Source organism: Sturnira hondurensis, unplaced genomic scaffold (assembly GCF_014824575.4).
Source record: "Sturnira hondurensis isolate 20B ecotype Veracruz unplaced genomic scaffold, ASM1482457v3 Scaffold0007865, whole genome shotgun sequence".
In the NCBI taxonomy this organism is placed as follows: domain Eukaryota; kingdom Metazoa; phylum Chordata; class Mammalia; order Chiroptera; family Phyllostomidae; genus Sturnira; species Sturnira hondurensis.
In genome coordinates this window covers 2695576-2708452 of record NW_028080496.1, presented here as the reverse complement: position 1 = coordinate 2708452, position 12877 = coordinate 2695576, and the positions used below count along the sequence as shown (strand labels likewise).

Genomic DNA, 12877 nt, shown 5'->3' with positions numbered 1-12877 from the left:
AAAAATATAACTTTGACAATAGAGAGGTAGGGAACCTGGGTTTGCTCAACAATATGCTTTTCTCAGGCACCTGAGATAGTCTCCCGTTAAAGCAATAAGGCAGAAAGAAACTGTGCAGAAGGCGTCCTTGCTTTCAGCTCAGCGCCCCAGTTTTTAAAGGACCTCTTGTTTTCAGCAAACTTTAGATCCAGTCGATGAGGCCGCAGCCCTCATCGCAGCCGCCGTTCATGACGTGGACCACCCCGGGAGGACCAACTCCTTCCTGTGCAATGCTGGGAGCGAGCTGGCCATCTTGTACAATGACCTGGCTGTGCTGGAGAGCCACCACGCGGCCTTGGCCTTCCAGCTGACCGCCGGGGATGACAAGTGCAACATCTTCAAAAACATGGAGAGGTAAGGGGGATGACTGCGGAAGTATAGTAGGCCCGCTCTCTCTCTCTCTCTCTCTCTCTCTGTGTCAACAGCTCCACTGAGATACAGTCACATACTGTACTGTTCTCCCCTGTGAAGTGTGCGGTAGTCTTTATTCAGAGTACTGCAGCCTGGCCCCCACCCATTTTAGGACATTTTCACCCCCCCTTCCCCCAACATCAACCTCATGCGCAGTCACTCCCCACTCCCCCCACCCCCCCACCCCAGGCCGCCACTGCGCTACCTCCCGTCTCCATAGATACACTGGTTCTGGACGTGTCGTGTCAACGGGCCCGTACTCACCGTGCTGTCTTTTGTGACTGGCGTCTTCCACTTAGCACAGTGGTTTCAAGGCTCAGCTCCTCTGTGTCTTGACACTTCAAGGAAGTACAGTGCTGACATCTTGAGCTTTCAGGGACTCGGAACCTGTCATCTGCCTGGACAGCCCACGCTGCCCTCCTGCGCCCAGCAGACTTCTTGTTTTCTCTGTCCACACGTCACTCCCCTGTCATTCCCCTGGCCCCTCACACTCATTATTCAGTCGCAAGTTCCTTCCTAACACCGACCACATTTTTAAGTGATCATTTTTCATGACTTGTCTAACATCTGGTTCGATTCCTTAAGCTACGACCACAGTGTCACGCGCCTGTTGTTCATCACGGTGCCCTCAGTGTCTGGTGACAGGAACTGAGTGTCAGGAGTGGAGAGCGTGTTCTGTCAGGAGGAACACAGGGGTGGGCAGGCACAGGGCTACGGCTGTGAGTACATGACTCAGTTGACTCTTGTATTATCTTTTAATTATTGTATTATTTTCCATATGAGCAACTGTGCTTTTAACTACTTACTAACTTGGATTTTTAAGGAAAGTTTTAACGTGGGGTTTGGGATTTTATGAAAAGGAGATTCCTGGCTTTACTAAACTCTCTTTTGCCAGAATTTCGGAATTTCTAGAATTTCGGAACTGCTAGATTTTCGGAGGTGGAATTTAAGTAGATTCATTGGTAGGTACGTGTGTGTGTGGCTGTGTGCATGTCCGTCACCTCTGGAGAGAACTCAAAACCCTGGCAACTGGCTGCTTCCGGGGAAGGAAGGGGGTGGGGGCGTGACTGTAGAAAAGGGGCAGATTTCATTTCTTATTCTCTGTGCCTTCTGAATTTTTCACTTATGGTTTGCAGCCACAAAAAAAAATAAAAATCTGTAAATAAAGAAAGGCCACTGCCAGGGGAAGAGGCCCTGAGCACGCCCTGCGACTTGCTAAGCCGTCGGGAGGTCTGCTGTCCGCGTTTCTGGGCGCCGCGGCGGGGGCCTCACATGGGGTACATTCTCCGTGAGCGCAGACCTCAGTCACCCCTGAGACTGTGGGCTGTGCTCACCGCCAGCACGTCTCTGTTCTGTCTGAACCGTGGGCCTGGTACTACGGGATGGCAATGACATGGGCGCATCTGTGAGGTCCTGCCCTCCCCCCTCTGACCTTCACTGCTGTTGGGGTTCCCCTGGCTCAGCGGCGGAGGCACTGCCACGTACGTGGACCGTGGGCCTTCCAGGGACATTACAACTTGGGCCACAGTGGACGCGCATCCCAGGTGGCAGCCAGTTACCGGAAGTCCCTGCGTGTCCGGTCGGGACCTGGGGTCTGCAGCAGCCTCCCCCTTGTCATCTGAAACAGGAATGACTATCGGACCCTGCGCCAGGCTATTATTGACATGGTCTTGGCCACAGAGATGACGAAGCACTTTGAGCACGTCAACAAGTTTATCAACAGCGTCAACAAGCCCTTGGCCGGGCTAGAGGAAAATGAGGTGAGGGAGACCGCCCGGAGAACCGGCATTTGGGGCCCGTATCCCTGCATGTCATCCACACCTTCGATCTCATTTCCACTGGTCAAATTACGTACAGGACGAAAACTTGGTAGGAAAAAAAATAGGACGTCCAAAAAATACTTGTAAAACTCTGGAGGGGGAGGGTCAAATTCTAGATCAGCGTATTTGGAGGGTAAGCCACGCCTCTCGGACACTCTGGGGTACAGTGGAGCCCTCGGGGCCCCTCTGCGGCCCCTCCCCACCGTGCCCGTTCTGCCAGGCGGCAGCTCTCACCGGACCTTGGTTGTCCCCTGTGAAGTGGGGGGGGCGGCGCTCGGTGCTCGGAGTCTGTCTCGTGAGCCCTTCCTTCCCTGGGAGATCCCAGACTGCGCCTCACTGTGCCTCCGAGGGGACCACAGCAGTAGGTCAGGGCACGGCGCCAGGGGACCCGTTTCCTTTGCCTCACCTTCCGCTCAACGTTTTAGAAAACTGAGGAAGACCAAGAAGCCATCCACTCTACTCTCAGGACCCCGGAGAACCGGGCTCTGATCAAACGGATGCTGATCAAGTGCGCCGACGTGTCCAACCCCTGCCGGCCCTTGGAGCACTGCATCGAGTGGGCTGCCCGCATCTCAGAAGAGTACTTTTCTCAGGTAGGACACGGCCTCTTACATTCCTCAGTTCCTTTTCCCTCTGATGGGAACAGTGTATGTGGGGCCCGGCAGTAGGCTCCCGGTCACCACTCATAGCACCTCAGGTCTGTGCACACAGTGACATCCCACTCAGCCACTGACCTGTCTCAGCGCAGAGGGGCCCGGCCCCGGGCGCTGCGGACTCAGGCGTCCCGCCCGGGACATTGCCCGACACCCCTTGTTGCGGACCTTCCGGGATGAGAACGCAGGACCACCGGAGCCCTGCCGCTGCAGTGAAGGCTCTCTGTGGTCTCGTGCAGCGGCCTGCCCCGGCACTTTGGAAATGTTCTCAGCGCGTAACGCTGTCACGCTGAGCCGTCGTTTCTTCCAGCATGGTCAGTGCAGGGAGAGCCCCTGTGTGAGACGGGGTCAGTGGGAAGAAAAACAAATTTCCAGAGGCTAAATATTGAGGCCCCAGCCCTGCAGCCTCTCCATGTTAAACCCTCCTTTTTAGTGAGTACCACACAATTCCTAACCTGACCACTGTTCTAGCATGCATAGCTGAAGCCACACCACCATGACAGCCCTGTATTCCCGTCTCTCTGCATCCTGACTTCCTCTCCCTGCTGGCCCGCAGGCCACCGGTCACCCCCTCCTGACAGTCGCTGTCGCGGCCATCCCTGCCTCATGGGGCGGATTTCTCCTCTGTCCTCCCCATCGGCCCAGCCCACGTCCCCGTCCTAGAGCAGCCCTGACAGCATCCACGCCCGATGTCCGCCCCCGTCGGGAGGAAGCATGCAGTCTGCAGGCGGGATCAGCCTTGTCCTAGACCTTCACATCCCCCCCGCTCACCCGCAGCAACTGCCACTCCTGGGAGCCCCAGGCCTGGGAAGTGTCCTGCTCAGGGGAACCCTGTTTTTCCCGTATCTTTTCCTGTTTACATGCACAAATAGTTACCACTGTTTGCAACTCAGTAGCACGCTGTACGGGCTTGTGGCGCGGGAGCCGTGGGCCGTGGAGCGCTGTGATGCGCACCCGCAGCGTCACGGACGCTGTGTTCCTTAGAACGCGTCCCCATCGTGAAGCGACGCATGACCAGGCCTAAAACCCTCTTCATCCCAGAGCCTTTTAAAATTTTATTTTATTTTTTTTTACTCTAAGGATCTCAAGGGTGTTCTGAAAGTTTCCTAATAAGATTCTGTGGCCTGAGATGAGAAGCAGCCCCTAGTTCCTCTTCTGGGAAGGGTGTTGGTTGTCACTGTCACAGTCCTGGTATCAGGCCCTGGAACCACCACCTGGGCTGGGGACGCCGGGGCTGGGCTGGCGACAGCGGGGTGGCGGCAGCACGTGGGTGCACTCGCTACCGGGGCCATTCAAAAGCTTACTTGGGTGTTTTGGGCCAGAGGATGCACCCAGGTTTTAGAGGAGGAAAATAGGGAAAAAAAATTTTTGAAGCAAAAGTGGTAAAATATGTAATAACATAAACAATATAATATTTCACCAAAGTAAATATAATGCTACATTCGGATTATAAGACAGACGCCCATTTTCCTTCCAAATTTGGGGGGTGTGTGTCTTATAGTCCAAAAACAATACTCCTTGTCAGGAGGCTTCCAGGTGGTGACCACACGGGTAGGTGTCCTCGGGCCCTCCCGGCGCAGAGGAGTCCCCACTCTGGGAACAACCTGGCCTCCGGTGGCAGGTCTGGTTGTGTCGGTTGGGGCCCTGGTGGAGCAGGCGCCGGAGCTGTGTAATTCTGGCGTCTTCCGCTCTGCAGACCGACGAAGAGAAGCAGCAGGACCTACCTGTGGTGATGCCGGTGTTTGACAGAAACACCTGCAGCATCCCCAAGTCCCAGATCTCCTTCATCGACTACTTCATCACAGGCATGTTCGATGCTTGGGACGGTAAGAGCTCTGAGGGGCGTTTCCCACACGACCGAACAGGACGTAGGAAGTAGCACACAGTGTGTGTGACTCCGGATCGGGGGTGTCAGACTCGTTCTCACCGGGGGCCACGTCAACCTCGCGGTAGCCTTCAAAGGGCCGAATGTAGTTTCAGGGCTGTGTAAGTGGAACTGCTCCTTCACAGCTAAGGAGAGCTCCGCGCCGCGGCCGGGTGAAAATGAGACACGGGTGGGTACAGCCCCCAGGCCCTGCGTCTGCCTCCTGTGCTCTAGACTGTGCTTGGGGACCCAGACTTTCCTGGACTGAGGAGACCAAGAAGCCACTGATTACCCAGGGGGCTTGGGCTCTGTGTGCACACCCTCGTGAACTGCCTCCAGGCGGATGTCACTGTGCCGGTTTCATAGGCGAGAGAATTGAACTCGGGGCCCCACAGCGTGCGGTGGAGAACCGAGGACTCAAAACCACAGACACGGACCCCACAGCCGCACGGTGCCCTCCGGGAGCTCTTGCCGTGGCTGCCAGGCCTCGCTTCGGAGCAGACCCGAGGGCCGGCGTGTCCCTGACAGATGCCCGGCCCCCTTCCTCACCCTCAGTGCCATCCAGGGGGCCGTCAGGTGCACACGTCTCAGAAAAGAGGCCCCATTAATACCCCCCCGGGAACCTGCTCTGCCTGCCGTGGGACTGCATTAGGGAAGGGCTACAGGGCGGACAGCCGTACAGATGGGGGTCTGTGGTGGGGGGCGGGGCACAAACGGGAGAGATGGCCACCGCCTGCTCCCTCCTGGTGATGCCGCAGGGCTGGGGACCCACTGTGCTTTGTTCCTGACACCCCAGCCCCAAAGGTGCTGTTTGTGGGAATGAAGCAGACGGGCTTCCTCAGTGTTACCAGAGCTGTCAGCTGAACAGACCCTACGGGAGCCGCTCTGGGGCCCCTCGGGCCTGCTCGGTGCTCCCTAGGCTTCTGCAGATGCCTCCCGTGTTCCCCTTTTCCTCCCAATGCTCGCTCCTTAGCCCGAACCGCGAACCCGAGGCCGTGAAAAGATCTCCCACTCCCCTCTCTTTCTCCAGCCTTTGTGGACCTCCCAGAGTTACTGCAGCACCTGGACAACAACTTTAAATACTGGAAAGGACTCGACGAGATGAAGCTGCGGAGCCTCCGGCCACCCCCGGAACCGGAATAGTACGTAACCCCGGTCTGTGGTTTTATGGGTGTCGCACACCAGAAGGAAAGCGGGCAGCGGCGCGGAGCCGCCAGCAGTGATGTCACTGGACGCACTGCGGGGGTTCGAGTTCGCTGGGCAGAGCGTTCCTGCCTCCAACATTGTCACTGTCACCCGAGTGAAACCAAAGTGGGGGCAGCAGAAGGCGAAGGCGGTGGGTCTTGAGGTGCTGAGGGTTGCAGTGCAGGGGCCGAAGGTCAGGGGCAGCTAGGAAAGTGGAGGCGGTGGAAACGGTGCCAGTGAAGGTGACGAAGTTCCATTCGGTGAAGACTGAGACGAAGGGGCATGTTTAGGTGGTGCCCATTGAGTCGGAGGTGGTGGAGGTGGTGAGTCTCAACGGTGGTGGTCAGCGTGGAAGGGGAGGAGTTCAAAACAGGTGCTGAAGGTGAAGGTGAGGTCTGTGATGCTGCAGGAGGTGGTGAAGGTGGGGCGGGGCGTGGCACCGGGGGTCAGCGTCGTCAGGTTGAAGGTGGGAAAAGTGAAAGTGTGTGTGTGGTGAAGTGAGAAGGTCAAGGGAACTGGTTGAGTTCAGACGAGGGGCTGACGGTGAAGTCACATGGAGGATGAAGATGGTAAAGGGGAAGGCTGCATCAGTGAGGGAGGTGGGTGAAGGTGACAGGTGACAGCGGTGGTGGTAATGCTCAAGGTGAGGGTAAAGGTGGTGAAGCTGAAGCCAGTGAGACTCAAGGTGACAGTGAACATGCAGGTGTGAGCGGTGGACACGGGATGGCGAAGGTGAGGGAGTGAGGCTGGCGAATGTCAGGTGAAGGCGGCAAACTAGTAAAACTCGGGTGACGGTGAAGACGGGTGGTGAACACTGACGAGGAACTGGGAGGTGGGAGAAGGCGGTGACAACGGGGCAAGGCAAAGGCGACAAAGCAGGGTGGTGCAGGTGAGGGTTTGAAGGCTCGGATTAGAACACGGCGTGAAATGCTGAAGTTGAAGATCAGGGTAAAGGGGACAAAGGGGTGGATACACGTGACTGTGGTGGAAGGGAAGGGGGCCACTTTGAGGAAGGAACGTGTACTGGACAGACGTCAAGAGGACGGAACACAGTGAAGATGGATTCGATCTAGTTGGGAAGATGGTCAAGGTAAAAGACGGGTGGAGCAGGTCAAAGGGGAAGGAGTTCAAAATGAAGATTGTGAACTTCCAGTGCCCACGAGGATGAAGGCGGCGGATGGCAGGGGCTGAAGGTTGCAATGGTGATGTAGGTGGCAAAGGTCAGGGTGAATGTGCTGAAGGGGAAAGTTTGGGAGCTGAAAGAGGTCGGACCTGGAGGAAGAGGGGAAGGCGGTCAGGGTGGCAAAGGTTGAGGAGGCCGTGAAGCTGAGGGTGGGCAGCCAAGGTGGAGGGTGGCAGCGAAGTCGGGGAAGGTAGTGCGGGGGTTCAGCGAATGTGGAGATGGTGAGGACCAGGAGAGGAGGTGAGGGTGGCGGTCAGGGAAGTAGTGCAGGTGGCGTCGGTGGAGGGAGTGAAAGTGGCGACAGAAGAATGGTGACTTGCTTTCGAGAGTGAGGGTGACGATGGGGGGCTGGCATTGAAGATGGGGATGACACTGAGGCTGAAGAAGGCCTTGGAGGTAGTCAAAGTCAAGGTCATGGTGGCAAGACGGGAGCCTGAGGGGACAGAGGTGCAGGTCAAGGTGAATGTGAATGTAGTGAAGGTGGTGAAGTTCACAGTGAGGGTGAAGGTCCTGAAGGTGGCATAGGAGACGGAGCAGGAGGCAGTGCGGAGGAAGTTAGTGAGGACGAAAGTGACGGTTGTGTGGCTCAAGGTGGTGGCGGAGGTGAGGGAGGTGAGGGGGGCAGAGACGTTCAGAGAGGGTGAAAGTGGTAGGAGTGAGCGGGAAGGTGGCGTGGGGTGAAGGCTGTGAGGGTCCAGGGGAAGGAGGTGAAAGCAAAAGTGGAGGAGACGATGGTGGCTCGACGCTGAAGGCCACGGTAAATGTGGTGAAGTGGAGGTGCCGCAGGTCAAGGTGAAGGCAGTGAACAGAAGCTGGTGAAGTTCTGTGTGAGGGTGAAGGTGAGGGTATTAAAATTCGGATTGGGTGAAGTTGAAAGTGGCAAATCACAGAATGGGAAACCATGATCTTTAAGAAGGTGAAGGTGGCAAAGACCATGGTAAAGGTTGTAACACTCAGTGTGCTACCTACAGGTCAAGGTGAAGGAGGTAAAAGTAGTGAATTGTTGATGGTGAGGTGGGAAAATAGAAAAGGGATGAAGTTGAAGGTACTGAAGGTCAAGTGATGGAATTGAAGGTCGTGGTCAAGGTGAAAGGTGAAGTCAAATGAGTGTGTAGGTGGCGAAAGTGAAGTTGGTAAAGTTGGTGAAGGTGCAAGTGTACATGGTGAAAACGGTAAGGTCTAGGTGGTTAAGATGGCGGTCAGGGTGAAGGTCAAGGTGCAGGTGATGAACGTTACATCGGAGGTGATGAAAGTCCAGGTAAAGATGGTGGTGAAGTGTAAGTGGTGGAAGGGGTAAGGTCAAGGATAGTATGGAGCCAGGTAAAGATGGTTAAAGTCCAGTTGAAGGTAGTCAAGGTCGTGGTGAAGGTCATGAAAGTGGTGAATATGAATGTCAAGATGGTAATGATGGTGGTAAAGATGAAGAAGGTAGTGAAGGAGATGGTGGAGGAAGGAGTTGGGTGAAGGTGAATGTAAAGTAGGTGACGGTGAAGATACAGAAAGTCAAGATGAAGGCTGTGGTGAATTCAAGGATGAAAAGGTGGTGAAGACCAGAGGGAAGGAGGTGAAAACCTCAGTTTCCTTTTTGCTTGATCTTCGGACTTACCTTGCAATCCGGTCTGCATTCAGGCAGTTTCTCAGTCGTGGTCCAGCGCTAACACCCCCTTAGGGCAGGCTTACCTGTCCTGATTTTGCCCACATCACAGAAGGTGCGCTCACTCACTGTGGAATACTGCTGAGTGGTCCAAATTGTGAGGTTGACTGATGATATGTCAATTATTAAAATGTTTTATTATAACTTCAGTATTTTCTATGAGTTAAAAACTACTTGAAAGCCAATTTTTAAAAAACATTTATTTACTTTTAGAGAGAGTGGAAGGGAAGGAGAAAGAGAGAGAAGCATCAGTGTGTGGTTGCCTCTCACACGCCCCCTACTGGGGGCCAGGCTGGCAACCCAGGCATGTGCCCTGACTGGGAATCGAACTGGCCACCCTTTGGTTTGCAGGCCAGCACTCAATCCACTGAGCTACACCAGCCAGGGCCCATTTTTTTTTTTTGAGATTTTATTTACTTTTTAGGAAGAGAGGGAAGGAAGGGAGAAAGAGAAGGAGAGAAATATCTACCAGTTGCCTCTCTGAACTAGCACCTTTCGGTTCGCAGGGTGAGGCTCCACCCTTTGAGCCACACCAGCCAGGGCCTCGAAGAAAACTTTAAATGCCGTGACCAGATAAATAACATGAACATGGTTCAAGTTCATTGTGTAATACTTGGTGTACACTTACTTTCATTATGGAAATTAAGAATATAAAATGACGCTTTTACTGCACTATAGAAGTACTTGTTTTTTTTTAATTTTTAAAAAAGATTCTATTTATTTTTAGAGAGAGAGGAAAGAGGGAAGGGGAAAGAAACATTGACTGGTTGCCTCTCGTGAGCGCCCTGTTTGGGAACCAAGCCTGCAACCCAGGCATGTGCCCTGACTGGGAATTGAACTGGCGACCTTACGCTTTGTGGGCTGATGTCCGGCCAACTGAGCCACACCAGTCGGGGCTGAAATATCTGTATAGGTTACACTTTTTTTTCTGTCTTATGCTAATGAGGAAAACCTGTTTTCTGCAGGGGACAGGCTCCTTCGCTACAGAAGTCGGACCTCGGGAACCGCTCTCCTCGCCTGATGGGCTTTGCCAGTGACTCTGCAAATTAAAAGAGATTAAGACTGAACTGTTATTTCATGAAATTTTATTAATGACTCTTCCAAAAGTTTGCCTTATTTTATAGAGCGTTTATACCAAATATTCTCGTAGAAACAAACAGCAGACACGGAATATTTACTAAATTGACTTTTTAAAACCAATCCGTTTTCATCTTCAGTGGTAATCTTTTAATTCCAGAGATTTATAAGGGTTCTGTATCTTCACATTTTCAATAAATGTAGTATCATAAAAAAGTGACACATGATGACATATCAAAGTACTTGTTATTTCATTTTAAACTTGCTTATTTTCCGAGATAAAAATGAAATTAAACTATTTGTTTTTAAGAATTCATGTGTCACCTTTTCTCTGGTGTTTTACAACACTTAGAACATTTCATCTTTTTCTCCCTAAATGAAGGCTATTTCTTTATTGACAGAAAAGATAAATGACTATTTCAACACCATAGAAGGTCATGAACAGGTTGACACACTGTCAGAACCACCTGTAATTCACTGTGTGGATATCGGACACTCCGACAGGCGGGCCCCTCAGGGGTCTCTTGAGGGAAGGAAGGGCCCCTTTTCCCCCAAGCAGGCTGAGTGCAGACTGAGCTGGGGAGAAAGCCCCCTCCGCTCCTCCTCCAGGCGCCAGGGAAGACCAGGAACTGAAAGGTCTAAGGTAGTCAGCGGGCAGCAGAGAGAGATTAAAAATGGAACATACGAGGAACATTCGCATAGGGTAGGGGGACAGGTTTCCGAAGGTGTCTGAGCTCGGAGGTACAGAGGGAGCACGCACACACGTGGACACGCACCATCCAGAGAAAGCCCGAGGGTCCCTCGGGTTTGACAGAACTCCTCAGGTGTAAGGGGCCAGTCAAATAAATAAATCCACGCGCCACAAGAACTGCAGAGCACTGAGTTCGAAGCATAACCTGAAAGCTGCGAAAACACAGACCACTGACATGGAACTAGAGTCTGTCTCGCGCAGAGGAGAAGTCTGCTGGCAGTCTGGGTAAGAACATTTCCAAAACACGGAAGGAGACTGTCAGCTGAGAATTATATGCCTTCTGAAACTAGCACGCAGAGAGAAAGGAAAATGCACATGATTCCAGACGTGCACGCACAGCTCATTATACACAGAGCCCGTGGGAAGAAATGCCGGAAGATGTGTGAGTCCAAGAAAGAAGAGGTGGTTACAGAAACCAGCAGTAAACGAGGAGATTGGTAAGACCGTGGGCAAAACTAGAAGTGTATTCAGTGAAGCCTATTCAGGATTTGGGGAGGTATCCAAAACAAGCTAAATGTTCAGGGGGACAAAAGAGATTGATGTATCACACATTCGAATTTCAATGTAATCACAAGTTACGGGGAATTGTCAAAGGAACAAAAAATAGGGAGTTTAAAGCATTGGCAAGGATGCAAAGAAAACAACCCCCAGGCACCATTGGACTTGGTGCCACCTCTAAGGGAAACAGTCTGGAGGTTCTTCAAAAAATTAAAAATAGAATGACCATAGGACCCAGCAATTCCACTTCTGGGTATCCCAGGAAATCCAAAATACGAATTTGAAAAGATACATGCACCTCTGTGTCCATTGCAGCGTTGTGTACAGCAGCCTCGTCTGGGAGCAGTCCGTCCATTGGTGGATGGACGGATAAGGAAGATGTGTGTGTGTATATATATATATAAAATATATATATATGTAAAAACAGAAAACCACATGGCCACAGACAGGATAGACCCTGCCGTTTGCAACAACACGGTGGACCTAGAGGGCATCACACTCAGTGAAATAAGTCCCATGAAGAAGCGTATCTCCAGATTTCACTNGCAAGGATGCAAAGAAAACAACCCCCAGGCACCATTGGAATTGGTGCCGCCTCTAAGGGAAACAGTCTGGAGGTTCTTCAAAAAATTAAAAATAGAATGACCATAGGACCTAGCAATTATTTGAAAAGATACATGCACCTCTGTGTCCATTGCAGCGTTGTTTACAGCAGCCTCGCCTGGGAGCAGTCTGTGTGCATTGGTGGATGGAGGGATAAGGAAGGTTGTGTGTGTGTGTATATATATATATATATATATAAAATATATATATATGTAAAAACAGAAAACCACATGGCCACAGACAGGATAGACCCTGCCGTTTGCAACAACACGGTGGACCTAGAGGGCATCACACTCAGTGAAATAAGACACGTGAAGAAGCGTATCTCCAGATTTCACTAACGTGTGGGATCTAACACACAACCGGCCGCAGAGATGGGGGGAACGACCTGAAAGGGAGGGGGCGCTGAGAAGGACAAATTGGCAGTTCCCAAGCAGACCCAGGGCTGCAACGTTCGGCGGAGGGAACACAGTCGGGAATACTGTAGTTGTTGCAGGGGGTGTCACCGAGAGTCACTTCGTAAGTTATACAGATGGCTAACCACGACGTACACCTGAAGCTAATCTAACTGAATGTCAGCGGTAATTGACAAAAGAAAAAAAGGTTTTAGTCACGTAGGGTTAAACTCTGGAGGACTGACTGCAAACCACGGTTATGCTAGGGCCTGGCACAAGTAACGCCCCTCCTTTAATGACAAAATCATAAGCCTGTCATTCTGTAACATAACAATATCCCACTTCAGGCACACCATATGACATTGTAGGTGACGTGTTAAAACTATAAATGGTCGCCCTGGCTGGTGTAGCTCAGTGGATTGAGCTTGGGCCTGCGAACCAGATGATCGCAGTTCGATTCCCAGTCAGGGCACATGCCTGGGTTGTAGGCCAGTTCCCGGCAGGGGCCAGTTCCCAGCAGGGGATGCATGAGAAGCAACCATACATTGATGTTTCTCTTCCTCTGTCCTTCCCTTCCCCTCTAAAGATAAATAAATAAAATATTTTATAAAAAAAAAAACTATAAATGGTTACTCCCATATTATCACCCTGCCAACCACACAGGCAGGCCCTACTCCTGCCGGACCCTGAGTAAGATTTTGTTCACTCCCCACCCCCCCATGTAAGAAACAATTTTCAATGTCC

General features: G+C 52.2%; 1 protein-coding gene across 3 annotated transcripts in view; it reads left to right on the top strand.

Annotated features, from left to right (window-relative positions):
• The window catches only part of PDE8A (phosphodiesterase 8A), an 80209-nt gene extending 70333 nt beyond the window's left edge, over positions 1–9876 (top strand). For 2 of the 3 annotated variants that reach the window (XM_037053540.1, XM_037053542.1), the window contains exons 18-23: positions 176–393; positions 2078–2210; positions 2696–2863; positions 4620–4749; positions 5818–5929; positions 9775–9876. In XM_037053540.1, coding sequence (XP_036909435.1) covers positions 176–393; positions 2078–2210; positions 2696–2863; positions 4620–4749; positions 5818–5929; position 9775 — 762 coding nt within the window. In that variant the 3' untranslated portion in view covers positions 9776–9876. The remainder of the gene's footprint in view (positions 1–175; positions 394–2077; positions 2211–2695; positions 2864–4619; positions 4750–5817; positions 5930–9774) is intronic. The other variant, XM_037053541.1, reaches the window with a different exon arrangement.
• The last annotated feature ends 3001 nt before the right edge of the window (positions 9877–12877 follow it).